This window comes from Scleropages formosus, chromosome 1 (genome assembly GCF_900964775.1).
Source record: "Scleropages formosus chromosome 1, fSclFor1.1, whole genome shotgun sequence".
Classification (NCBI taxonomy): Eukaryota; Metazoa; Chordata; class Actinopteri; order Osteoglossiformes; family Osteoglossidae; genus Scleropages; species Scleropages formosus.
The window spans coordinates 38,803,076-38,830,192 of record NC_041806.1 but is presented as its reverse complement, the minus strand read 5'-3'; the positions used below and the strand labels follow the sequence as shown (position 1 = coordinate 38,830,192).

Here is a 27,117-nt window from a genome sequence, read left to right as displayed (position 1 = left end):
AACAAATGGTGTCAGCGTAATAATTATTATCCACTAAAATACAGTGTTTCCTTCTGCAACTGGTTTACTGTTGAATGTTGCTGCTTTTTGCAGGATAATCAAGACAGCTTTGGAAGTATGGAGACTTTAACACATTTTATAAATGATACTGTAGACTTCTATAAATGGAGCCTTACTATTGCAGGTAAATATTACTTTTCTCATCGCCTCTATCCCTGATGGACATGCTTTCTGAGAGTGGACATTAGCAGGGCTCAGGTTTCCCACTTCCTTTTGTGCAGAACACCCGTTAAGATGTGGACAGGGCTTCTCTCTGCTTCGGATGCAGGGTGTATAATCTACATACTAACTGAGTCCCCCACCAGCACTGCACAGGGGCAGCATACCCTGAGCATAGTTCCCAGTGGCACCCTTGCAAAGAACTGAGGGACAAGTGACCACCTGCTGTACCATCCTCCTCTTCTACCATTGAAGCCTTCAGCTTCTAATAACTAAAAACATACATCTTAGTCTTCTTTTGGTCTTGCTGACTGTCACCTCTGTGGTGGGGACACTTGTATGTCACTGGGGTGCCATGCCCTCAGCCCAGATGCCATCATCAGTTTAGTATTTTAATCTCTAAATCCTCTGAACACACAAGGGGGCTACAGTCATTCGCATAGCATTGAAAAGCTCATATGCAGTTTACCGCAGACAGACTTAAAACGGTACTGTATACCACCAGCATTATACTACAGTCACTACAATGATTCATTTATGTTTCAATTTATGTAGTTCATGCTGGAACATTTAGTATTTTAGAGCATTTCACTGTGTAAAAACTAAGAAAAAGAATTGTTTAAAATGTGTGGTACTACGTTGTGTGTGAGCACAGGATACATGCAAGGGTTTCAGGTGAAGCTATAAGTCATTCTTCTGAAGAACCAGAAGAACATGGATTGGGAAATTAGACAAACAAAACTACCATGTTAGGCAGTGTGTTTACTGGAGACAATGCCCTGAACCTGATCTACAAGTGTTGACCTTATGATGAAGTATAGTGGTCTAGACACAGTACAGCTGACTGGAGATGCTCAATCAGTTAAACCCTCAGGTCTCTGCTTATCGGCCGTGGTTTAACTGAGATTGACCCGTGTGTGTCTGTTCTGCAGACAAACGTGTGGAGAAATGGCCACTGATGGAGTCTCCAATGCCCACCCTGGCCATCAGCTCCCTCTACTTGCTCTTCCTCTGGCTGGGGCCCAAGTACATGCAGCACCGAGAGCCTTTCCAACTGAGGAAGACACTCATTGTCTACAACTTCAGCATGGTCATCCTCAACTTCTATATTTTCAAAGAGGTCAGTCTGGTTGTCAGTGAAGGGTGACTCTAGTGCAGTTATTTGGGTAGAAATTAGCACAGTAAATAATGCCGTTTGGGTCTTTTCCACTGGGCTCAATTGAACTTGTTCCTGTACCGCTTTGTAGTTTGTTTCGCAAAAGAAAAAAAGGGCAGATATCAACCATTGCAATGTAGATTCATCAGAAGAATACAGACAGCACATGTTTTTGCATATTCATTAAAAAAATCCACCTTTTATGAATGGATATACTGACAGGAGCTATTCGTTTCAGGCACTTATTTAAATTGTTTTAACTAACTAGTAAATGTTTTTTTTTTTTCTCCTTCTGTTCACAGCTCTACCTCGGGTCACGAGCAGCTGGGTACAGCTACCGCTGCCAACCAGTCAACTACTCTGATGATGTGAACGAAGTCAGGGTGAGTATTTCCTCTAAAGCCCTTGGCTATGTTTCAAAACATAGCTACAGTGGCTATAAGTGTAGCTGGAACAAGGTTAATGGATGGAATTAGTAATAAATTTTTAAAAAGATACACTCTACATTTACAGCAATCATGCCAGAAGCACCTAGCAACACACCAGCTGTGTATGCCTAAGTTACACACTGACAATGTGCAAATGAATCTCTTGGGTGCACACTTGGTAGTGTGACATGGGGGTATGTTATTTGAGCAATTTGTTGGCGCAGATACAACAGGAAGGTCAAACTAAGTACCGCACATAATATCATCAGTTTAGTGGTTGTAAGTCTGGAACACGGGGGCCTGGGGAGGAATATAACTGTAGATGTGTTGAGACCAAACTCAGCGAATATTCATTTGTGTAAATCGGGTAAACATTTCCAGGATTTCCTTGGCAACTGAACAAGAGGTAAATAATACAAATTTACAGTAAACAGTGCCTATGTTGATGTCATCTTAAATCACTGTATTTCCAGGTCTATATGTATCTTCTCACATATGTATATAAATGTTAATCCTTCTGCCTGAGTCTATTATTAATCCGGTCCATAACCATTTGACTGAGTGAGGATTTCGTGTACTGATTTAGCAGGAAACACCTCCGCTTAGTCAAAGAGGTTAACCTGACAGAGGGACAATTGCATCGTTGTACAAAGTGTGGGGTCTCTGCTGGAATTAGCTCTAAGAAGTAGCTTACTGAAAAGCGGCTGATTCCTCAAGGGTTTACGTAGGCACTCCTGACCTCCTTAATGATGGGGCAGGCCCTGCACGTGCCAGTTTGGCTCGACCTCGGCTTTGTCCGGTTACATAATTTATGTTGGGTGAAGAAGTTAAGTATGACAAGGCAAATATTCAACCCTATTCTATCAAAGAGGAAAAAAATGAAAAAATGTAAACATGAAGAGAGAGACCTTCTGGGAATGATAATTGCTTTATTATGGTAATATGTATAAAAATTAAGTTGCTGCATCTATTATGCTAAGTAAATAAAAGATGAAAAAAATGTTTTGTTTTCACAAACTATGACAGAGGAGCAGTGCTGCCCCTCTTCTTCCTCCCTCTTTGATCACTGCAGTTGGTATACAGTCCCCCCATCCTCACTACTCTTGCCCACTACCTTACTATCACTACGGTACAGTCCCGTTCTCCACCTACTCTGGCCACACGACTGTCACAGTACAGCCCATCTACTTGTCCCCCCCATGTCCCCCCTGCATTTATAGTACAGTGCCCCCCCGCCCTCACTGCTGCTGTGGTATGGTTTGCTCCCTTGGACTCCATTCTAACTGGCAGGTCTCAGGCTGCACTAATCTCTAATATCATTACCACAAGTACCATGAGGATACAGTGCTTCTCGTAAGGTGCTTTCTTGAGACAGTAAAACGTTACAGCTCACCTCACACACCCTCTTACTCATGCATCCAAACCAAAAGCAAGATTATTTCAGCACATCATGACAGTGGAAGAATGGCTTGTGTGTTTCAATTATGTGCTGTGTTTTACTAAAAATGTGTTTAGAAAACCAAAGGTTATAAAAAAAGTACATTTTTCTGTCACATTACAAGTGCTCATACACAAAAACCCAGACTTACAAGGACTTGCTCTTGCGAGCAGCTGTAATTTCATCCTAAATTCAGATAATAACCTGTTAACTTGTTCTTATAGGAAATGTCTCACTTAAACAGAAATTTCAGTTCAATGTACAAAACTCCACCTGGAAATCCATACAAACATGGAGAGAATATACAGACTGAGCCGGTCTGAAAATTCACTTTATGAACAGATTTTCAGGAACAAATGCTTATTATGCGAGAGAAGCCTGTGTTAATATTTGATTATATTATACTATATTTGATTGTATCAACCTGTATTACCAGGTTCATGTTGGTTATGGGTCTTGTATTTTTAACTCCCACATTCATGTAATGTAACTCTTCAGAATAACAAAAATAGATCTTTAGGACTTGATCATTCCCTAAACCCCAGCAAGAGCGCCATACTCCACCTCTGACCGCTGAGGGGTCATACTTATAAGGTATTCAGCATCAAAAATCTGTAGGTTCTCAGTTTGGGCTCTGATGTGATTGAACAGGCTCCCTTTCTCCCTCAGCATTGCTGAGTCCATGTATTCATGAAGGGCCTGAAAACACATCTCTTTCACACCCACTGCTCTCCTGATCTCCTGGTTATTATATAAATTTGGTACATAAATTTGCCTTTGTATTTCCTATCAGACTCAGTTCTACAGGCAGTTACCTGTATAATATGTGACAGCAAAAGTGATGGTATAAGACAAACTGCTTTGGTAACTGTGTGTCTGAATCTAAAGCTCTTTGTTGTGAAAGGCACTTTTTTACCCTGAGCTGTTTGTTGCTTTAGAGAAATGTGTCTGCTAAATGGAGAAGTGAAGGTAAACATACAAGGTATTAAAATGTGAAAGATAATCCAACAAAATCAAATTTCAGAGTGGAGCACAGTATCAGTTACAGATAAATTGTGCAGAAGCTAAATAATACTCTGCTTGCCCTGAAATTGTGGACACTGATCAGCCTTCTGGTAACATACCCCCCCACACAGAGACATGTCAGGCAGAGCCTGCTCTTTGCCATCAAGATTAATGTAATGCAGCTTTGTATGATGGAAAAAGTATGTCTGTAGTATTGGTAGTTAACTGGCACATTGACAGTTCATAACTCTCCCCTTGGTAGATAGCATCGGCACTCTGGTGGTACTACATTTCCAAAGGTGTGGAATACCTTGACACAGTCTTCTTCATCTTGCGTAAGAAATTCAACCAAGTCAGCTTTCTGCACGTGTACCACCACTGTACCATGTTCATCCTCTGGTGGATTGGCATCAAATGGGTGGCTGGAGGACAGTGTGAGTACCATCTTCTCTCTATATGGGTTGGGAAGGGTCCTCTGCACTGGACAGGAAGAGAAGGAAAATTATTCATATTGCCATATGAATGGACTTGGAAGGGAGGGAATGGTATAGGTACCTCTGTATTTGTTTAGGGAAGGAAGAGGATGGTATAGGTACCTTCCTCTACATTGAAAAGGAGGAGAGGGGGCAGCATGGGTTCCTCCCTGTATGTGGACAATAAGTTAGAGTCCAGTGCTGGCCCTTAATGATCACCTAGAGAAAGGCGTTGGACTTACTTGTAGGCCACACGTTGGAACTAAGTACAAGAGGGTAGAAAACTGGAACGTAAGGCTAGGATTGGATCTTCAGTAGACAGAAGAGATTACATGTCCACTGGGGGATGGAAACAGGGTTAGAACAATGGGATTGGTTTCCAGTTTAATCCTAGTTGAGTAATGTCCTAAGTAGTGGGTTAAGCTCATGTTGTCTATTGTCTGCTTGACAAGACATTAACACAACAATCCATAAAGAGAATGTATACATCTCTGAGGAACTCTTTACCCAGATATGAATACATTTTGCTTCAGTATTAAACAGCTGATAGTGTAGTGGTTAGAGCCGCTGCCTGTGGACCCAAAAGCTGCAGGTTTGATTCCTAACCTCAGCTGTAGTACCCTTGAACAAGGTACTTTCTCTAAAAAAAATTGCTTCAGTGAAATTACCCAGCTGTATAAATTGGTAAATAACTGTAAGTATCTTAACATTGTAAGTTGCTTTGGAGAAAAGTATCAGTTAAATTAATAAATGTTTTGTAATAACACCAGGGGGTGTGGTGGTGCAGTGGGTTGGACCGCAGTCCTGCTCTCCGGTGGGTCTGGGGTTCGAGTCCCACTTGGGGTGCCTTGTGGTGGACTGGCGTCCCGTCCTGGGTGTGTCCCCTTCCCCCTCTGGCCTTATGCCCTGTGTTGCCAGGTAGGCTCCGGTTCCCCGTGACCCCATAAGGGACAGGCGGTTCTGAAAATGTGTGTGTGTGTGTGTGTGTGTGGTAGCAAACATTATGCATGACTCTGACAATAAAATGTCAGATAAAAGGTGCTGTTAGTTATAAACTTATCCACTTATTTAAATGTTTAATGCTTGATTCACACATCACCACAACTGACTGGACTATGTTTTCCATGTTTAATGATTTTAATTCTTTATTTAAATTATTTAACATATTAAAATTATTTTTTTTTTAAACTGTGGATTGGTTTGTCAGTATGGAAATGTTACCGTGAAAGAGCACAGCATTACCCTCTGAAATCTTTCCTTATCTCCGCTCAACAGCATTCTTCGGTGCACACATCAATGCAGCCATACATGTCCTCATGTACCTGTACTACGGCCTTGCTGCCTTTGGGCCCAAGATCCAGAAGTACTTGTGGTGGAAAAAGTACCTGACCATCATCCAGATGGTAATGTCCAATTGGAGTACCTTCCCTTCGGTAGTACTGCACTGCCAACACCAGAGAACGATTTTACAAGCAGCTGGCATCTCTCAACACTACACTTTGAAAATGGGAAGTGTGTTGTTATAGCTGTTGTTCAAAAAGGAGGTCCTAACACTGCCGGTAACAGTAACCTGTCTGTGTGGGTAGCTAAAATAACTAAGCAGTAATCAAGAACGGAACTGGTCACATTATCTCTTTCTATTTTCAGAGAACACTTTGAGCTAATTTTGGTTGATCGTGTCTTATGACTGATAGTCATAGTTTATCATGTTTGAAGTGATCAGTGTGTTCTTTTTTGAGAGGCCAACAGCAGCTTTGGCATTTTTCCAGATCCAGTTCCATGTGACCATTGGCCACGCTGGTCACTCACTGTATATTGACTGTGACTTCCCCCACTGGATGCATTGGGCCCTAATCTGCTACGCCATCACCTTCATCATCCTCTTTGCCAACTTCTACTACCGGACATACCGACACCAACCACGGCGGGATGGATCTGTCAAGGGCGGCAAGGCCATAGCCAACGGTGTTTCTGAAGAAATCAACAGCAGGGTGGAAGAGAATGGGAGGAAGCCAAAGAAGGGGAGGGCAAAGCATGAGTAGGGGAGTAGACAAGTAAGCCTGGCTTTGATTGCTGGGAAGGACAAATGTTTTCTGAGATCTGGGGGGTGAAGTTTTCAGATAAGGATGGGGTGGTCGGGCCATGCTGCCTCTGGCTCTTTGTAAATGTGATTGTGTCTAACTTGTGCAGGAGGGGGAGTAATGAAGAGTAGGCAGCTTGGGGGGGGGGGGAGGGGCATTCTTCTGACAGCAATTCAGCATTGTTTTGTTTGTCAGTCCGAGCAAAACAAGGATCTGACGGCTTTGCTGCCCTGCCTCTCCTTATGGTAGTCCAAAGTATGGGACTCAGACAACACTGTACAACTGTGTAGAGACTGGAAAACAAATTAGCAGAGCTGGGAATCGACCTCAGGTTACTGTAAGTCAGTGTTCAGCAGCTCACACTTAAATACTACATCCACTTCCTCCTCATTTTCTATGTCAGATTTTATTTTATCTCAGTCCAAAGTTCTCAATATTTTAATGGAATCAGTTGGGTGTTTTGGGCCATCAGTACACTATGATCACATGGTGAACAGAAAATATTTCCACTAGCAAAATGGGCTGCCAGTCACATGTTTACAAACCCATTTTTCACTTTCTGTTGTCATTAATATTCACAAATAATGCTGTTTAAGTGACATGAGTATTAATACATGACTTCCAAATTCTAAATGAAAGGCTTTGACTGCCTTGACGCTACCATTCTGTCAGAATTGTCTGATGGGGGGATAGATGCACAGCAGTCTATGCTAACAACCCACAGATAAATCACTTCCAAGACATGCTGTATGTAGCATAGATGCTACAAGAAGGTCATTGCCAATCACCACTGCAAAGAGTGATCAGTGAGCAGGTACAAAGTTTTGCATTTTTAAATTATTCTGATTCCAGTTCTGGATCACCACTGATCATTCCTTGTATCAACCACATTTTATGCAAAACTGTGTTTATTATTAGTCTTTAGTTTGATGACACATTTGTCCAAGGCAATTTACAGTATTGGGTTTACAAAATAAGTTATTTAAAATTGTTACAACTGGGTATTCTTACTGTGTCACTTTAGGGCAAGTACTTCGTTCAAAAGTTCTGTAGCAGTAAGGAGATTCAAACAGTGGACTTTTAACTTGTAAGGTGACGGCCCCATCCACTGTGCTACCTACTGACCCTGTATTTCTTACAGTTAATAATTTAACATTGTGTTAGAAAAAATTGATGTGTTGTATTTTAATGTCAAAGGAATTACAAAACTGTTATACTTTTTATATTTTCCTCCTTGTCAGTGATTCCTCTGTACTTAAGTTGGAGGGAAGTTTCATTAAAAAAATGTCACCAATAAGTATTTAAGAGGCCATTAGTACTAGGCACACAGTGGAATCAATGGGACTGGAATTTAAATTGAATCTGAGAGTAATTGATGGATATTATATTAATTGTTACATAAAATTTTCTTTTTTCAGTCTAAAGGGAAACAGTATTACAGCTGTTTTGTGTCTGGTTTTCTAAAGCATGCATATGGCAAAGCCTGCTAGACAAATATTACTATTTTGGTAAGAAAACATGTATATTACACACAAACGAAAGGATTTCAGAACAGCACAAGCTTACTGTTGCAGTTACATTAATGGGTGTTTTGTTTATTTAATAATTATTTCCCCATGGAACAGGGGCATTTTGAGTGGCACGAATAAAGTCCAAATATCTTAAAGACAATGTGTAATCTTGTGCTGCAGACATTGCCTAAATAAAAACACTATCTACCCAGTTCCAGTTTCTGTCTATTGAAACCTTGTCTGTGCATTGGTCTTCAAGTTGTACAACTGCAAGCATTGTTATTCCCATTCTTAGAATAAAGTGCAAATTAAGACAGTAAGGTTCCATTAGTGTGTTAAGCTGCAGTACATGTCAAAACAAATCAGAAAGTGATGGCTCCACTCCCTTTGTTCCGTTTGTAACAGCAATGTCAGGGCGAAGGAAGTTTCAACAGGTTGTTTCGGTGCAGGTCTCATCTGGTTAACTGGATCACATCACAGGGAGATTTGTGATTAATCAGGCTGTGTGCACACTAATGCTGTTTGAGAAAAAAATGTTGGAGCAGGTAGAAATTACTTATGAGGTAGTACATGATCAGTGAAGAGTGAACACAGGAGCTGTCAGCTTACTTTGCATGCTCTAAAGAGTATACAGTATAAAAACTTAGCCTGAGGGTGTGAACATGTGATTAAAAAATTAAAAATAATCCAACACCTAGGAAGAAAAAGCAACCGGTTATAAAAGCCAACACTCTTTGTTTTTGCCAACACGCTAGAAGTGCCATGTTGACTTTCTCCCACCAGGAGGGTAAATCCCAGAGCTTGTATGGCTCATCAGACCATGGGCAAAGGAAAGGTCCATATTTCAGCTTGCATCTTGACAGCAGGGTTCTGAACCTCGTTGTGTAGACAAGGATTCAGTGTTGAGTCCAGGTTCTCAGCAAGGTGGAGACCAGGTGCAAAGTTGGCCGAAGCATCGAATATCTTTCCCAGGAGATGCTAGGATTGTACCAAACGGATTTGCCCTGAGCTCAGTGCTAAATTGGCTTTCTTTCTAAAAGAGCTTATGCCCACGTCACTGGCAGTTTACCTGGGAATTCAGGTCGGCATCAGGTGGGAGAGAGTACGGTCACTAGGCTTTAGTTCATAAGGTACCACTGACTTTCACATTACACATTTTTGATGGTCCTCAGTCATCTCATTAGGCATTTAGCATCCCTCTTCTCTCTGAGCCCTTCATTCTCCCCTGAAAAGATAAATACTGCTTCAGTCCCTTCCTTGCATTCTTCTCACTTTACCCCTGTTACATAATCTCTTCCTCCCTCGCAGCTCACCTAGTTACCTCATAACCATTCTACCTCCCATCTCCCAAAATCTCCCATTCTGGCCAAACCCTTCCCACAGGTCTCACTTATCCTTCCATATCTCCCTCTGACGTTACTACATATCTCCCTAAACCGCCCTTCCCCCACCCTGTCACAAAGGATCTTCACTTTACCGTGCAACGCACTCCTACTCCTCATTGCCGAGACATGTATCAAGACTGCCATCTGGCACTCACAAAATTGAGATTAAGTGAAACTAAATGATTTTGGGGAGGAATCCCAAGCCATGTCTTTGATTAAACTGAACTGAAAATGCACTCAGTGGAGACATCTGAAGGCAAAAATTGCTTACGGTACACGTGCATGACCCTTGTTTACCATTGCGCCCTCTGTTGGTGATTGCAGGGACTTTGAGGACATGTTGAGGCTGATGGTCATGGACATTCTCTTAAGTAGTAATAGGATTGTGTTTGTACAGGCTTTACTGTCTTTGCTGATTAGCACAGGCCAGTATAACAGGGCATCGTACATACAATATGACACTGAAAACAGACTAATAGAAAGTAATGTGAAAAGTGGACAGAAAACAATTGAATATTGTTTACTGGATATTGAAAAATAGTCAAATTCTACAAATAAGTTTATCCAAAATGTTTATTCCTGTAACATTAATATCCCCCTTCATAAAGGTCAGGGTCTGCATTTCCAAAATAATTTCCTGGCACAAATTTAGTCAACTACAGTGGGTCCCCAACGAACTTAGTTCTACATTTTTTGAGAGGTATGTTGTGTTTATTTTTTTGCAGAAAGCTCAAACTGTGTGCCAAAGGTGCACGCGATGCACCGACAAAAAGAAGTTGCAACCAATAAGTGCTGCCCTACAATATTCAAAACAGTGGGGAAGGTGTAAAAGAAGCCAACAAAGTGAACGAGATGCAGATGGTCTACGGCTTCAACATCGACCAGTTTCGAGCTGTCAGTAAAGTGTCACCTCTCAGTCATCCTCCACCCCTATGTAATACTTGTGACTCTGAATTGATGTCATTTGTGCTTCATGTTATAACATACAACATACACTGTTTTTTTTTTTCTAATTATGCTTTTATTATTAGGCTTGTACTGAGCATTAATGAATTTCGTAGGATGCGTCAGCTAAAAGATTAAGGAGGTGCAGGTGAGCACCAATATTCTGGTTTGGCTCTTTGTTGGGCTTTCTTACATATAACATGTTGTAAGTACTCCTGCCAGGGATCTCAATGCTCAGGCGCAGGCATGAGGCCGTCTGGCTCACCAGAGGGAGGGAGTGTCCCCATCACCATACATGACTGTGAGACAGAGGAAGATCCTGCATAGAGGCTCTGTTCCCATTCAAAAAAAACCCTGTTGCCTCCCATCCAATGGACCTGTTCGGGGTGCTATCATGTACAGTTATGTTTATTCATTTAACAGATGCTTTTCTCTAAAGTGATGTACAGCTCAGAGTAAACAAGTGTTTTTAAGATCTAGAGATACATACTTTACTCATTTAAAAATGGCACTTGTAATAGACTCAGATGTTTGAAACTAATCCATTTTATTTTTAATGCTTACTCCATGTTTCAAAGTTACATTTTTAAAATCTGCAGTCTCAGAATAATAAGATTTTTAAATGTAAACCAGACAAAGCAACTTAAGAAAAGTGTGTAAAAATTGTCACAGAACTAACAATTAACAGACATTTAACATATAAAACATACAAAAAAAACTATACAAAAAATTACAAGCTTACAATTACTACATGAAAAAACACTGTGCACTGTGATATAAAACACAAATATAAGTTGCTTGTCAAACAGCACACATATTCCATAATGTCTTGCTGATATTTACTCCAGCACTTAAGCATTGAGAGAGAAGACACATAACTCTTGCAACACTTCTCCACTTCTGCTATGATGAGACAAAACATGCTTTAAATATCCCTTTCTGCTGGCTGCTGAAATGAACAAAAATAAAATTTTAATAAAAAACTAGTTAAAGTCAAAGAAAACAGAACACTCTCAGTGTAGTTGTAATGTTGTAGGAATGTCTTACGACTTCAGCTCTACAGAAGATGTGAAAATAGCATCTAGAAACCTTCACTTTGATAAATATATTAATGACAGCATGTATATGCTGTAATTGTGTGTGTGTGTGTGTGTGTGTGTGTGTGTATACACACATACATACAAATACATAAAGGCACGTTGCTTGGAAGAAAAAAAAAAAAAAAAAATCCATATTTCCACTTTTTCTTTTCTGCAAAAAGTAGACCGTGTTACATTTACAGGGAAATGACCGGTTGGCTTTGATGTGCAGTGGAAAGCAGAAAGTACCAACAGAAATTCTGCTGAAGTGATGTAACTTGTGTGTCCTCAGTACCTTCACTATGTAGAACTTTGTTTTAGTGTCTTTAGTGTCTTTTCATCAACGTTTTCTTCCGCTCACATATACTTGAGATTTAAGGTAAATTACCGTGCTTTCAGAATGTCAGTGTAGCAGTAGTGCAACATTAGCTCATTGTTATAAAGATGATATATTCAGTTGGGTGGTGGGTTCAGCAGTTTCACCAGTGCTTTGGTCATCCGTATTATAGCTCCATAAACACCTCTCTCAGTTCACTTATGGTTGTGTATGATAATTTTCTACAACCTGAACATATACGAAGAACATTAGGAAGTGCTGAAGAACAAAAAATGATTATCATGGATAGCAAACTAGAGTGAGCCAGAACTGAAAAACACACATTTTTATGTTTTGGTTATGCCTTGCTAAAAAAAAAAAAAAAAAGTCCGGATTCTGGATGTCAATGCGCTGCAATACCAGGAAAGGATGTTAACTGGGGAAAGAGGAAAGAAAAGAGTTAGATTCAACAATGATGGTGACTCCAATCAATGCCAACACCTTCAATCCACACTTACTGTCACATCACACCATTCTCCACCACAGAGGCCTTCACTCCATGTGCTCATTGCTGAGAATACTGAATACACTATTCAAACCACATTAGCCCATCAAAATGTTTTTGTAACTAACACTAACATCTACTCTGTGGAACTTGTGTTTTTCTGGTAGTAACAATGTATAAAATGTTGTAGTTCATGTCACCTTCTTTGCTGTCTTTTGTAAGGTTCTGTCTCTTATTATAAGGGTGTCATTTCTGAGTGGTGTCCTGAGTACTTTTTATTCACTTCATTATTTCCAGAGTAGAGCACCCAGTGCAGGAATATTCCATTCCATTGAATGTGAAACTTTGTTAATAAAGGACATTGCCCTTGCTCATGTGAGAAATTTAAAAAATAATGACCATTTTCACATATTTGGTTTAATGTGTTTAGGGTCCTGTTATGCATTAATAATGAAATAAAACTGCTATTAATGAAATCTGTAGCTGGAAAGGATCGTCTCTTTGACGTACAGTACGTTCCTCAAACAGCAGTGGCAAATATGTTAGCACTCGCTGGTCATCACACAGCATGAAACATCACATGCATCTGGAAGCAGTAATTTGCCCAAAATACCCTAGATCTTAGCAAGCACTTACATGCTGCACCAAAAGTTTTCTGTAGAACTATCTGCTTAGTACAGCAACACTAACTTGATCTCAGTTTGCTGACTGATTCTTAGTTCTGTTCACCCAACAGATAACCCTGAGTGGGACTGGGGAGCTCTGGAAGCAGACAGCAATCCACTTAATACTGCATCTAATGAAGAAAGTAGGACAATGATTGGGCTGCTACTGTCATTAAAATATTTAGAGAAAGGTGAATACCAAACAACTGAGAATCTCATTTGTATATTTTAATTCTGAAATTGAAGGTTCTTGCTCAAAATATTAAAAAGGCTGAATGTTAACGAAACAGCTTTTAAATAATAGACAGGAGTCACTATAGTAATAAGCACAGTTAGTCTGAAGCCAACACTTCCTCCTAAAAAAGGCAAGCATGCATGAGAAAAACCAGCACAGGCCCATTGAACCCACAGTTGTCCACCATCTCGGTTACATCTTCAGAAATCAAACATATCATCGTCATCATCATCATCTAATGACCAGTTCCAGTCCTTCAGGTCAAAATCAAGCAACCTAGAACGAGAGAGGGATCGCTCAAGTGGTACAGCTAGGCATAAACCGAAAATGAGAGTCTATTGTGGTGACTGTATTAAGCCAAGAGGTATCAGTAGACAATGATTCTAAGCATGAGGTAAGCACAGCACTGTAGTCATCACCACAGCATTAAGATAAAATACGAAGTGGAAGTAGCCTACTTATGTGGAGGAATGCAGAGAAAATTCTAAAATTATGTCAAATGGTGTGACAGCAACAGGATTTTGACTTTTATTGAGTACTGACTGAATTTGGCTTCTCCGTGAAAAAGAGACAATAGGAAAACCGCTATGTATGCAATGATAAGCTTAACCGTTAGAAAAGTAGTAGAATTACAGAAACAAAGAACAATTGCACCTAGATTATACCTATGAGCAATCCTATTCGGACTACAGGTTATATCCAGAAATCATCCACAGGCTCCCAATATATCTTTGTTCCAGCACAGTGAGAATCTCGTCATCATCCTTACCTTGGTTTGGTGGTGGGTGACGCTTTGGAAGACTGTCCTTTAATAGCGGGGCGATGTGATAGGCGGGGGGAGTTTCGTGGAGAAAGACGAGGAGACAGAGGCGAGAGGGATTGCGAGGGGCGGGGTGTGTGTTCTGCAGCAGGGGGCTTCTTAGGAATTTTCTTGATGAGCTTGCCGACCCACTTCTGCTGCTCTTCCCGGGACGTGGCCAACAGCAGCAGGTTCTTAGCCATCGACACATCATAATTCACTGAGGAGTACAGGACAGGGCATCGGTCAGTATGGACAGATATGGTCCTGGAACAGCTTTTAGAAAATGTTTAGACTGCCAGAAGTATAGATTTGAAGAATTCATTTGATATGAAGAGACCTGCTCCAGAACAGTCTCTTCTTTATCTACAGATACAAATCCCTCTCCATCACAGTCATTCATACACGAATACTACAAGCCATGTCCAACCACCTCTGATTCCCCAAACTAACCCCTGCACGGTGCAATGACTTCCTCCTTCAGGTCCAGGTGGTCTTTGTGGCACTTTATGTGGCAACGTCGACATTCCAAGGCGGCCGGGGGCTTGAACATGTTCCACAGTGGCCTAGTGCAGGCTTCACAGTTGGAGGGGAAGTGGTAGAGTGTGGGGACAAACTCATGACCCTTGTGGCAAATATAGCTGGACCTGTCCCCTGTTGACAGTGGCTCTGCAGGAAACTCCTGGTCCTTTTTGAACTCTCCCTCATTAGCATAGAGAATCTGCAAGGTGAATGAACCCAACAGTGTGGCAGTTACAGGGCTGGACTCCAGACCAGATGATAAAGGACAATTAAATCCAGGACCACAGATCTTGTTCAGCTTTGGCAAGGTACATAAACTTTTTTGGCATTATTTAAATCCAACTGCTAATTAGTACAAGGCAGCACCAGATATATGAGCATGATTTATGTACTTTCTCAAGAGAAGTGATTGCTGGTGAAATTGGGAAGCAAAGCAAGATTGCTCTCCTTGAATTTCACACTACCTGGAAGATCCGGGGGATGTCTCTGGCATCGGCACGGTACACATCTGTCTGGGTGACTGGCCGCACGTGGAATAATTTACTGCAGACGAGCAAAAGGGAGAGTAAGAACATTGCAAATGTATTAAGACAGTTTTTCGGGAATAAGGAATGTAGAGAAGTTCTATGGAGAGAAGAGATTAGGGACTGTTTGTCCATCCAGACTGCCGTTACGTTACATGAAATGAATGAACACAGGAGGTGAAGCAACACAGTAGCACCTAATTGTTGTCCTGTGGAAAGGGCAAAGCTGAAATTTGACATCATGGAAAAAGCAAAAGTTGTACTCACTCTATGTCCAGGACCATGGAGGGATTGGACTTCTCTTTGTCCTGCTCACTGTCATAAAACAGGATCTTCTTACTGCTCACCACAACATACTGCAAACACAGAGCGACTCATTCAGAAAAAACCAAGAAATAAAACTTTGCGTGTTCATGGTCTTCAGTTGGGATGTTTTACATCTTATTAATGATACATAAAGAGCAATGAAGATCCATTCCCTTTTACAGAATACCTAGTTGCCGCAATTGTGCTGCTTTTTAAATCAGGGTGTAACAACATGCAACTTATCATTTACTGTGTTTTATTTGTCTTTGAAAATATTCTGAGCTCTGTGAACAACAAACCTGTAAATCATATTCAAGCATGGTATTTTGACTATGGTTCTGTTTTGCTGTTTGCGGCACTATGACTCCCTCCCCACACTGTTGCTAAAGTTACAGAAATAAAAAGAATATTGCATAACTTTCTAAAATTAAACAACCTAGCTATAGTTACATAGAAGTGTTGTCCATCTATCATAACACATTGGTCAAGAGTCTACCCTGGGATCATAGGCTCTGAGACAGGGCACACCCGTGATGCTACACAAGTCCATTGCAGGAATATCTCTCTCTCTCTCTCACACACACACACACACACACACACACACACACACACACACACACACACACACACACACACAGCACTTTAGAGTGACCAATTCACCAGAAAGGCATGTCTTTTGACTGTGAGAGGAAACCAGAGCACAGAGACTAAAACCATGAAAACACAGAGAGGACATGCAAACGCCATACAGACTAAGCTGGATTAAAACCCCCAGCTCCAAGGCTATTCACAATATATATAATAAGAATCATAAACAAAATCAAACTTATTCTACTGTAATGCCTTAACTATTTACACTCAGTCCAAATGTAAGGTTAAGCAATTTTAAATTTTATGCAATAAAGTCCTTCTGTCATTACCATTGTTGAAAAAACATCAAAGACTGATGGGTTATAGGTCAAGAGTAACAAAACACCTCTGTATACTGACAAATACTTAGATAACCCTTTCTGACACTGTTATGCTGCAGCAATAAAGCCGTCTCTAGGGGTCAGAGTGTTCATACCTTTTTCTCCCAGCCAAATCTCTTGGTGTTCTTCAGAGGAAGCGACAACCAGCCCTCTAGCCTTGAGTCTTCAGAAATAGGTGAGAAGCATGAGAGAAAAAAAAAAAAAAAAAACATGAGAAACCCTGCACCAGTTCATGCATGAGTGGCGCTAGTGTGACATACATACCGAAACCCACACACACACACAAACGCAAAGAAAAAGCAAAGAAAGCAATGCATTTTAGCATACAGATACATACTTCATATTTTCTTAAACAGCTAATTTGTGTTTGCAGGTGTAACATTCTTACTACAACTTGACACATTTATATTTATTCATTTAGCAGACACTTTTCTCCAAAACAGCTTGCAATGTTAAGGTTACAACTATCTACCCATTTATACAGCTGGGTAATTTTACTGGAGCAATTCAGGGTAACTACCTTGCTCAAGGGTACGACAGCTGGAGGTGAGGTTCAAACCTGTGACCTTTGAGTCGAAAGGCAGCAGCACTAACTGATACATCACAGCACACAATTACTAGTCAGCCTGCATCCATCAGCTATGCCTGCTGGATTAAAAAAGACAACAGAGGTAGCAAGGATACATGCAGCGGGAAAGGGGCATGCAGGTCACCTGCATGGTCACGTTCTGACTGGTCATAAGTCAGGGCTCGGGGAGACTGTAGCGGCCCTGATATAACATTCTGATCATCCTCCTCCTCCTCCTCAGTGTCAGAGCCATTAAGAACCTGGGCACTGCGGCAGGGCTTAGTGTCAATACAGACAGATTTGGAGGTGCGCTGGTAGGTGTAGGACATGGACTCGGAGGTGTGGGAGTGAGTGATGCGCACTAGGGTCCAGAGGAGACAGGAAAGTGGGAGGGATTGAGGCAGAGAAAGAGAGAAGGAATGAAAGACGGAACAGATGAGTAGTGAAATGCAAATATTGGAAGTGCACTTAAAGCAAGGACCAAGACTGATTAAAACGGGCAAAAAGAGGAAGAGAGCTTGGAAGAAGGAGAAATTAAATAAGAGGTTTGATGAAGCCCTGGACGGGAGAGTCCTGCAGGGATGCATATGTAGATGAGAGATGGATCTCAGAGTGTGGCGTTACCGGGGTAGCCATCTTCGGCATCGAGGTCTGGTCCGCTGCTGATGCTGGTGGAGTCCAGCGAGTGGACACTGAGCGAGGTCAGCTGACAGCGCAGCTGCTCAATGTCACTGTCCTTGCTGGCCAGGGCCATCTGCATCTCCATACGCAGCTGGCTATCTTCTGCAACCATCTGCAGGTGATTGAGATACCTAACTCTTAAAAACAATGAAACAATGTATCTCAATAATAAAACGAAAGAAGAAAAACTAACAATAAAACTCCAAAAAAACAGAAAGTGGGGGAGAACCAACTATTTTGATTTTTGGCGCACAATGATGGGAGAGTGAAGAAATTTGATTGTTTGGCAGGGTGGCTGTGCAGGTTAATTTTATTGTGCACACTGACCGCTTGCAGTTCCTCAATCTCTCTCTGGTGTTTGATGATGATGTCGTTCAATTTCTCCTTCTCTGACCGAAGCTCCAGCTGTAGTTTTCTGTTCTCCTTTTCCTTCCTGTGAATGTCCATATCACTGTGACGGTGAACACCGCGCACTTCCTTCCTGTTCATTATCTCTGCCAGTTTATTCACAGCCTAAAACAAACACAGCAATACAGTCAGGAAGTGAACACCGAAAGTGCGGCATTTTCAGTTAAATCAGACAGCATTTCCCTCCCCTCCTACCTGGATCTTGAGCGTTCGCTCAATCTGCAGCTGCTTCTCAAAGCTGATCTTCATTGCACTAATATGGCGCTCTTCCTCCTTAGACCTCTGTAGCTCTGTATGTGAAACGGACAACAATTAACTGGCGCAGCTCACGGAGACTGTCCGAAATATCAAACAACAACAAACCCTGAATACACATTCCCAAAAATTGGGACCAATTACCGAAAAAAAAAAAAAAAATCCCGCTTAGAAACACCGCAAAGATTTCTAAACATTGCGCAATATCTGATAGAGCATCCAAGCATCCATTGACAGCCAGACATAGACAGGAAGGAAGGCAGGAAGAGTAGAAACAGGTGGGAGAAGCTTTCCAGAGAATGACCGGAAAAGACACACTCACGTTCCAAGGTTTCCTTCAACTTGTTGTTCATCTCTTCTTTCTCATTGGCCAGATTGGCCACATCACTTGTCAGGGTGCGATTTGCCTCCTCCAGCTGTAGGGGAGACAGGACAACCCTCATTTTCAAGTCACAGTAAATCAGCCTTGACTGTTCATCATGTCCAACATCTTGGTTTGTCCCCCTCATCTCATGATGTTATATATGAAACCCTCAAACATACATCAAGCGATACCCCATCTACTCCTTAGAACTTGAGAGTTTTGATCAGACTAAAAACACATTTGATTCAGCAGAAGAAGAGACACGGACCCTGCAAAAAAACCTCCAAGTCCAAAAACTGGAGAACAATACTTTGCTTGTTCTCAACCACCCTGTCCCTCACCGAGATGATTGTGGCTTCTTTCTCCCCAATCTCTTGTTTGTGCCGAGCCATCATCTCTTTGAGTTCCAGCTCTTTCATGATCTTCTCCTTCTCCAGGTCCGAGTACTGATCCTCTGCAATTGACCTAGCCAGGTGCTCAGAGTCTGCCTTAGTCAAGGTCACCTCCAGTTCGGAGGCCAGTGAATCCCTGGGGGAGAGTTTGAGGGGTAAGATGGAACTGTGACCCTGAGAAAACTTTATTGTAGTCATTTATCTTTACCACTGAAGTAGCGTGAACACAACATAGATGAGAGGGGGTGTAGTTTCCTCACCTCTCCTCCTGAAGCTCGTGTAGTCTTTGCTGAAGATCCTTGTACAGCTTGTTCTTCTCCTCACACTCTTCCTTCAACTCACGTACCTGAGTCTTATAGAGGGTCTGCGGTAAAAGGGGTGGTCACACTATCAGCAACTAACACATCATTCAATCATGTATCTGTATAATTTACCTTTCTTCATATAGCTGACACTTTCCTCCAAAGTGACTTATGACATTAAGGTATACACAACTATTTACCCGTTTATACAGCTGGGTAATTTTTACTGGAGCAGTACAAGAGATTTAAACCAGCAACCCTCGTATTACAAAGGTTGCAGATAAAAACGTTGCCTTCATTTTGCAACAGAAAGAAATTTTTGAAAAAAATCACTAAGTCAACAAAATACAAATAAAAATGAAGTAAAATTGAAAACATTTGTGTCTTCAAAAACGTATATTATTTTTCATATGAGAGGTCAGTGTACGTGGTTGAGGTACAAACAATTATTGCACAAAAACCTCACTTTGCACTACTACTTTAAAATCTATTCATTCTATTTATGAGAACCAATCACACCACTGCACTTTATCCCATGTTCGGTAGTTGGTTATTGTAAATTGTTGTAGTAGTATTCGTATATATTGTTCTCCATTTCACACTGTGCTCCAGGAAAAATGCTATTTCACACCGATGTATGTTCTAAACATATTGTGGAAGCGACAATAAAGTTGACTTTCACTACAAGAATAATGAGGGGTATACAGAATGATGGAACTCGAAGGTTAGTGCTGCAGAGCACGTTACCGTGAAATAGTGCTCGGACTCAAGCTGATCCTGCAGCTCTTTGATCTGTCCTTCGGCATTCTGCCGTTCCCTGCACACACACGCGCAGACACAGTTAGACCACCACATCCAGACATGTTCTGACGCAGACCCCACAGCCACCCTTGCTCATGCTCACATCAGCAGATCCTGGTTCTGCTTCTGCAGATTCTGCTTCAGGTCCAATAGGTGGTTGAGCTCCTGCTTCAGCTGCTTCTCGGAAGTATGCAGCGCAATAACCTCTTGTCCCTGGGTCTTCAGCTCTTTCTGCATCTGACTACGCTTCTGAGACTCCTGCTCTATCTGCAGGTTCAGGTTCTTCACCTGGAAAAGAGCCAAGGATGAGAGGAATGTAGCTAAAGTCATGGATTTCATTGTGCATGCAGTACTAGGATGGAGACCATATCAGCACAGTTTTTGTAATTCCATCACTTAAGCATTACTTTAGGTTTACCAATGAATGGTCACAAGCCAACAGTCGTCTCTATGCGGTGCCTCGCACGTCCTTCTTTTTACGTCTTTATGGTGAAGTTTTGCTTAGTTTGTCAGTGACAATAAAATTTTGAATTTCTTACGACCCACTTGTATTCTTCAATTTCTAACATACCTCCTCAGTGAGTTTCTCTTTGGTTCTGCTGAGGTCCTCCAGCAGTTGTTGTGCTTGCTTGTAGTCACAGTCTAGGATGGAGCTTTGCTTCTCCACCTCCAGCAGTTTGTTCTCCAACTGCTGCTTCAGTGCTCGTTCCTCCTGGAGCTTCTGCTCCATCTCTGGTGAGGTCATGGGGAGAGAACGGAGATGTTCCAGTACTGACATTTCTTGTTATAAGAACTCGTGAAAGTACACTGCGGAAGAGTTACATACTCTAAAGTGAAAGATGTCTGACTTGGAAGCTACTTTATTTTTCTATGTTTTTTAAGGAACATCACTCAGAAAGAAGAATCTGTGAGAGAAAGAACCTGTTGGATGAGATAGTTTGAGATTACAGCGTGCAGTAACATACGTAAATCTTTTGGTGCATGATCAAGTTGAAGGCAACTGCAATAAAGAAATGACTGCATTAGAAGAATCTGCTTTTCACTGCACCGGAGGTTATCGATGAACAGATGTGAACGTCTGCTCAACCTCACCCTTCATAGCCTCGGACTTGGCCTCTTCTATGGACTCGTAGATCTTGCTGCTGTCAGTCAGCCGGGCCTTTGCTGCTTTATGCTCAGCCTGCTCCTGGTCCAGGTCTTGCTGCAGGACCTTCAGCTTGTAGGTCAGGTTGATCTCCTGGCTGCTCTTCTCCTGGACACGTGGTTATTGACAGTCAGCAGCAGCAACATATCTGGGCGTACATTCATTTAAACGTTTATATTTGTCCATTTATCTGACGCTTTTCTCCAAAGCAACTTACTTTGTACAGCTACTTACAATTACTTACCTACCTAGGCAATTTTAGGGTAAGTACCTTGCTCAACGTGACAACAACTAGAGGTGGCCTTTGAACCTGTCACCTTTAGGTCCAAAGGAAGCAGCTCCAGCTACTACCAGCTGCTTTTATTTAAGACAATACCTGCTGTAAGACAAATCATACTCATATGTGCTGACATGACTTAGTCAACAGAAATGTCTTCAGCAGCTGCTAAATATATGCACGCCTGTGATCTTATGCATCTGTTGGTAAACAGCTATTTAAAGAAATCGTTCAACAGCAGAGAGAGAGGACAGAGCTAAGCATAAGACAGATGGAGGAATGTGGAGCGAGTCAGAGCACCCTTACCTTTTCCAGGTGCGCCAGCTTCTCCTGCAGCTCTCTCTTTTCCTCTTGGGCATATGTCAAAGTGCTTTTCAGCTCCTTGGCTTCCTCTTCCAGCCCAGAGATGCGCCCTGTGGGGACAGTGAAAGCATAACCGCTCCCATCCAGACGAACCGTGAACAGAGGATGAGAGAGCCCCTCTCGCGGGGGGAAGGAATAGACCGGGCACAGTCAACTACACAAGGTCGCAGAACAGCTTGGTCACTGGCGCTTCAAAGAACATTACAATAAATTCTCTGCCTTCATCAGAAAATAAAGACCATGTTTGTTTCGGGGGGATGAAAAATAATCCCACAGGAAAGCCTTGAAGCACAATACAGAATGTGCACTTCTGTTCCTTTGTGATGGACTCCTTTGATACTCCAAACAAGACTCTCACTCGTTGTTAAGTTTATTCACATTGAAAATCAATATCAAGCCGCTGTCATAAAAAAAAAGTCCTAAGGGTTGTTCCACAACAGCAGCGCTAATATTGCACAGCTGTGAGAAAAGGTCACACCTGAATTGACTGGGACACCTGACTCATTGGAGAAAATACCTGAATCCACACGCACATCATCTGAAGCTGCTTGTCCCATACGGGGTCGCGGGGAGCCGGAGCCTAACTCGGCAACGCAGGGCATAGGGCTGGAGGGGGAGGGGACACACCCAGGACGGGACGCCAGTCCATCGCAAGGCACCCCAAGCGGGACTTGAACCCCAGACCCACCGGAGAGCAGGACCCGGTCAAACCCACTGTGCCACTGCACCCCCCTACCTGAATCCAGTTACCCCCTTTTTAAGGTTCACATATTTCTATCAATGACCTTGATTGTTTCAACTGTTTTGTGCAATAAAGAGATGGAAATGTAAAACGGTCTCTGTGTTTTGTGAAATAGCACTTTCTTTTTTCATTATTTTCACTGTGGTCACATTTTAGAAGCCAGTCATGCAGAAATACAGATAAATCCAAAAACTCCACAAACTTTTACTCTCAATTTTCTGCTAAAGGCTGGTAGTTTCCTCGGTGCCCTAGCTGTCGATTCACTCACCTTGCAGGTCAGCGATCGCCTCTGTGCCCTGACTGCAGGCTCTCCTCTCCATCTCCAGGGTCTCCTGCAGATTGATGAGCTCCCTCCCCAGATCCAGCTTGCTGTTCTCCAAGGTGCTGTTCTTATTCTGCAGGTCCCTCACACTCGTCTCCAGCTGCTGGATCTGCTTGGTCATCTCGGCCTGAGCCTTTCGGTGGCGCGAGGCCTCCTCAGCTCCGGCTTTCAGAGCCTCGGTGGCCTCATCCAGCTGGGGAGAGACGCACCCATCGGGAAGACAGAGTTATGCGCATGGAAGCAGCAGCACATGGAATAAACATTCAACAGATGCAGATGGGCCGCAAACCTGAGTTAGTAGACAGACAGATGGTCGCACATGCCTGCTGCGTTGACGTGGATATAAACACAGAGAAAACACAAACTGAGAGTGTGAGAGATGACTGGCCACACAGCTCAGTGACCACACACACACACACACGCTGGCTGAAACCGCTTGTCCCAAGTGGGATCGCAGCGAACCAGAGCCTAGCCTGGCAACACAGGGCATAAGGCTGGAGGGGGCACACCCAGGACAGGACGCCAGTCCGTCGCAAGGCACCCCAAGCGGGACTCGAACCCAAGACCCGCCAAAGAGCGGGACCCGGCCAAGCCCGCCGCACCACCGCGCTCCCACTGAACAGTGACCGGAAGATCCCAAATAAGCTTAAAAAAACCCTTTACTTTAGAACTTTAGCAGATGGAGAGAGGAGGGTGACCACACCAGAGACGTGGCTCAGCAGTGGCATCCAGGTTTAGAGTACCTGCTTCTGCAAGTGGACGTTCTTCTCAATGGACGCATGGGAGCTCTCGCTCTTCTTTTTCAGATCCTCCAGTTGATCGCGCAGGCTGTTCACTGGCGCAGAGGTGCGCAACATTCCCCGTAAAGAAATTCCAGTAAACATTCCAGCACACATTCCAGAAAACCATCCGTGACTCAACAGCTGCGGTCGTGAATTGACATCGTTGCGTGCCAGCACTCAGCCTCGTGAATAACAAAGAGGCTCGAGCTACGCGTGCGAGCTTGCGTGCGCACGCGTGTGAGCGCAAAGACATGGCGGATGTACAGGTGCCGGCCGTGCCCACCTTCTTTCTCCAAGCTCCTCTTCTTCTCAGCCTCCTGCTCTGCCCTCCTGGTGTTCTCCACACTCTGGTGCTGCAGCAGGGCCTTTTCCCTTTCCAGCTGGCACAGCGTGGTCTCCAGGATCCTCCTGCCGTTCATCTAGAGGGAAATTACAAATCCGACGCCAGCTCCGGCAACTGCGGCTCCTGCCACCCGTCCGAAGAAGATACAGAACCCCACTCACCTCTTCATCCAGCTGTTTTGAAAGCTTCTCAAGACAGCTATTTGAAGTTCTAAGAAGACAACAAAACAAGAAAAAAAAAAAATCATATGCAGAATAAAACCTCCAACTTAAATTCATAAAATAAGCCATCCGTACATAAGGCATCTAGTCACTGCAAACCCACACCTGATTTTATTCTCCAGCTGATCTTTAACCTGCATCTCATTCTTAAGTTGCTCTTCCAGATTCTGTAGCTTCTTCTGAAGATCATCTGACTGTAGAGAGCAGAGATGAAGCCCGTTTATCCAATCGCAGCTCGTCACCAGGAAAATACCTCTTTTTCTACCGCGTTTGTCCTGGACCTCCTCCTAAATGACTGGGTACATTATCTGAATTCTACAGAAGTGACGGCGGCCTGGTGTCCGCTGAACCCCAGAGTCTTCTGCTGGCTGTTGCTCTGTTGCTGTACGGTGAGTGATTTGTCAAACATTACACTTTGTGCCTGAATGAGTATGGTACCAGGCAGAAGTGTAAGTACGCTTGCTGGAAACTAGCTTGATTCCCATGCACTTGGTTAACAAGTTTGATCGGGAAATGAGGTGCCATATTCTCCCATCTCTTTGGCACTCAGAGATGTAGGACACGTGTGTGTCGCTTTGCTTTCCCTGTTCTGTCCAGTCTGTCCCGCACAGGTGTTGCCCAGGCTGACCAACTGGACTCACGCTGACTGTCCTGTGTATTTACTGTTCTGTGCTGTATATTTATTGTCCTGCACTCATCTCACGCTGTTGTGCATTCGCACTTCGTGTAGCCCTGCGTACTGTCCTGTGTTGCACCGTGGTCCTGGCGAAACGACATTTCATTCCACTGCATACAAGCTATATAGAGGAATGACAATAAAAACCCACTTGACTTGACACTGCATGTACACACACACACACACACACACACACACACTTTCTGAACCGCTCGTCCCATACGGGGTCGCGGGGAACCAGAGCCTACCCGGCAACACAGGGTGTAAGGCCGGAGGGGAGGGGACACACCCAGGACGGGACGCCAGTCCGTCGCAAGGTACCCCAAGCGGGACTCGAACCCCAGACCCACTGGAGAGCAGGACTCGGTCCAACCCACTGCGCCACCACGCCGCCTGTATTGCATGTATTTGCCAGCAAATTTTTGTGCCCTAAATTGTACACCTACACACACACACACACACACACACACACACACACACACACACACACACACACACACACACAGGCTACAACACCCATCCAAAAGCACGGTTATGCTAAATATTTACATGAGTGTATGTGTGTGTTTTTTTCCCTTAAATGCACAAATTGGGGCAGAAATCACGCACCTCCTGTTTGGCCAGCGTTTGATGTTGGTTGTTGACACCACCGGGGCAAATGTCACTTAGCAACCTGAGGAAAAGATTATTTTTTTTCACTGAAACAGCCCAAAGTCTTAGACATAATAACAAAGCTTTCCAAATTTTAGCACCCTCTTTGACGAGCCAGTTATAAACCTTCGGCCCACAACGCACAGACAGCAAGACGTTTGACAGTATTCTAGTGTCACCCACCACTTTTAACTTTGTTTTTCAGCAACTGGGGGGGGGGGGGAGAAAAAAAAAAAAAAAAAAAAAAAAAAAAAAACATTGAGGCTCACTGCCGTTATTCAGTTGTATGCTATTGCAGAACATCATTATCCCATAATCACAGCTGTCTCAATGTCAGTCAAGACTGGCATTGTTAAATCAAACATAGCAATTACTGTACTCCGGTTTCACTCCTCTCGGGTTCCCCAGATAAGGTATGACTGATGGTGTAAGAACCGCTGTGTGTCGAGGTGCGTCTGGCGCTGCAGAAGGTGAAAGTGCAGTGTGTGTGTGTGAAACAGGGTGGCACTGTGAGACCACTCCGGCTCCACGCAGGCAACAGAGAGCCCGAGATCTGCTCAACAGCGCTCTCTTTATTTGGCGATCTATTTCCCGGACCTTCTCCGCAGCAGCGCAGCTTCCACCCCTTGGCGCACCTCCTCCGGCAGGGGCGCGCCCATACGCAAAGGGACGCGTGCCCAAACACCCACACTCCGCAAACGGAAACATGGGGGTGGACACAGAGGTCCACAGAGCACCATGTGAATCATGTTCTGTCCAATTATGTTCGGTCCCTTCTCTGTGTCTCACACACACACACACACACACGCCTTCCTGTCTTCCATCGACTTTCATATTAATGCAATAAATGTGTTCTAAGTCCACGCCAAGGGAATTGGAAACACATTTAAAAAGGTGATTTTAGATGTTTTTCAACAGTTTGCAAACTTTTTATAAAAAAAAAAAAAAAAAAAAAGGCACATTTTGTGGAGATCTTTTCAAGACTTATTATCCTTGCCAGGCGCACACACTGAAATAGAGAGGTCCCAACATCCCCAGGGACATGGCCAGTCAGGAACACCTCTGCACTCGGGGACTTGAACAGAAGCCTTACTGGTCCTCCCGAAAGTAGGTGAAGCCCACAAACGGCAGCTGGTTGCCCGTGAAGGCCTTGGGTGTGGGAAACGTCTCCACGTGGCTTTTCTCATCCTCAATGTCGTCGAAGTTGCTGGTGTCGATGTCGCTGCTGAGCTCCGACACCACGGGCGCCACCGCTGGGGAGG

The 27,117-nt window shown here is 43.2% G+C and overlaps 2 protein-coding genes across 3 annotated transcripts in view; one reads left to right on the top strand and one right to left on the bottom strand.

Moving 5' to 3' along the window:
* The first annotated feature begins 1,172 nt into the window (after positions 1 to 1,172).
* LOC108929205 (elongation of very long chain fatty acids protein 4-like) lies at positions 1,173 to 6,912 on the top strand. The gene is made up of 5 exons (XM_029253797.1): positions 1,173 to 1,339; positions 1,678 to 1,758; positions 4,509 to 4,680; positions 5,995 to 6,122; positions 6,489 to 6,912. The coding sequence occupies exons 1-5, from the start codon at positions 1,178 to 1,180 to the stop codon at positions 6,759 to 6,761; spliced, it is 816 nt and encodes a 271-aa protein (XP_029109630.1). The 5' UTR covers positions 1,173 to 1,177; the 3' UTR covers positions 6,762 to 6,912.
* A 4,929-nt stretch (positions 6,913 to 11,841) lies between these two features.
* Positions 11,842 to 27,117, bottom strand: part of LOC108929341 (rho-associated protein kinase 2-like) — a 31,481-nt gene continuing 16,205 nt past the window's right edge. The window contains exons 9-32 of one of the 2 annotated variants that reach the window (XM_018743787.2): positions 26,949 to 27,108; positions 25,814 to 25,877; positions 24,634 to 24,722; positions 24,469 to 24,517; positions 24,248 to 24,383; positions 23,926 to 24,017; positions 23,129 to 23,375; positions 22,062 to 22,168; positions 21,427 to 21,586; positions 20,906 to 21,066; positions 20,438 to 20,622; positions 20,281 to 20,350; positions 19,492 to 19,595; positions 19,181 to 19,367; positions 18,798 to 18,891; positions 18,416 to 18,510; positions 18,140 to 18,325; positions 17,756 to 17,924; positions 16,659 to 16,726; positions 15,554 to 15,642; positions 15,227 to 15,305; positions 14,694 to 14,961; positions 14,211 to 14,460; positions 11,842 to 12,472 (exon numbers count right to left, since the gene is read on the bottom strand). In XM_018743787.2, the coding sequence (XP_018599303.1) occupies positions 12,469 to 12,472; positions 14,211 to 14,460; positions 14,694 to 14,961; positions 15,227 to 15,305; positions 15,554 to 15,642; positions 16,659 to 16,726; positions 17,756 to 17,924; positions 18,140 to 18,325; positions 18,416 to 18,510; positions 18,798 to 18,891; positions 19,181 to 19,367; positions 19,492 to 19,595; positions 20,281 to 20,350; positions 20,438 to 20,622; positions 20,906 to 21,066; positions 21,427 to 21,586; positions 22,062 to 22,168; positions 23,129 to 23,375; positions 23,926 to 24,017; positions 24,248 to 24,383; positions 24,469 to 24,517; positions 24,634 to 24,722; positions 25,814 to 25,877; positions 26,949 to 27,108 (3,113 nt within the window). In that variant the 3' untranslated portion in view covers positions 11,842 to 12,468. Of the gene's footprint in view, positions 12,473 to 14,210; positions 14,461 to 14,693; positions 14,962 to 15,226; positions 15,306 to 15,553; positions 15,643 to 16,658; positions 16,727 to 17,115; positions 17,493 to 17,755; positions 17,925 to 18,139; positions 18,326 to 18,415; positions 18,511 to 18,797; positions 18,892 to 19,180; positions 19,368 to 19,491; positions 19,596 to 20,280; positions 20,351 to 20,437; positions 20,623 to 20,905; positions 21,067 to 21,426; positions 21,587 to 22,061; positions 22,169 to 23,128; positions 23,376 to 23,925; positions 24,018 to 24,247; positions 24,384 to 24,468; positions 24,518 to 24,633; positions 24,723 to 25,813; positions 25,878 to 26,948; positions 27,109 to 27,117 lie in introns of those variants that run through there. The other variant, XM_018743788.2, reaches the window with a different exon arrangement.

Excerpts from the sequence above, each read along its gene's own strand:
- LOC108929205 (XM_029253797.1), top strand. The coding sequence starts at position 1,178 with ATGGAGTCTCCAATGCCCACCCTGGCCATCAGCTCCCTCTACTTGCTC. Across the intron at positions 1,759-4,508 it reads ATGATGTGAACGAAGTCAGG|ATAGCATCGGCACTCTGGTG; the intron begins GTGAGTATTTCC and ends TCCCCTTGGTAG. Across the intron at positions 6,123-6,488 it reads ACCTGACCATCATCCAGATG|ATCCAGTTCCATGTGACCAT; the intron begins GTAATGTCCAAT and ends GCATTTTTCCAG.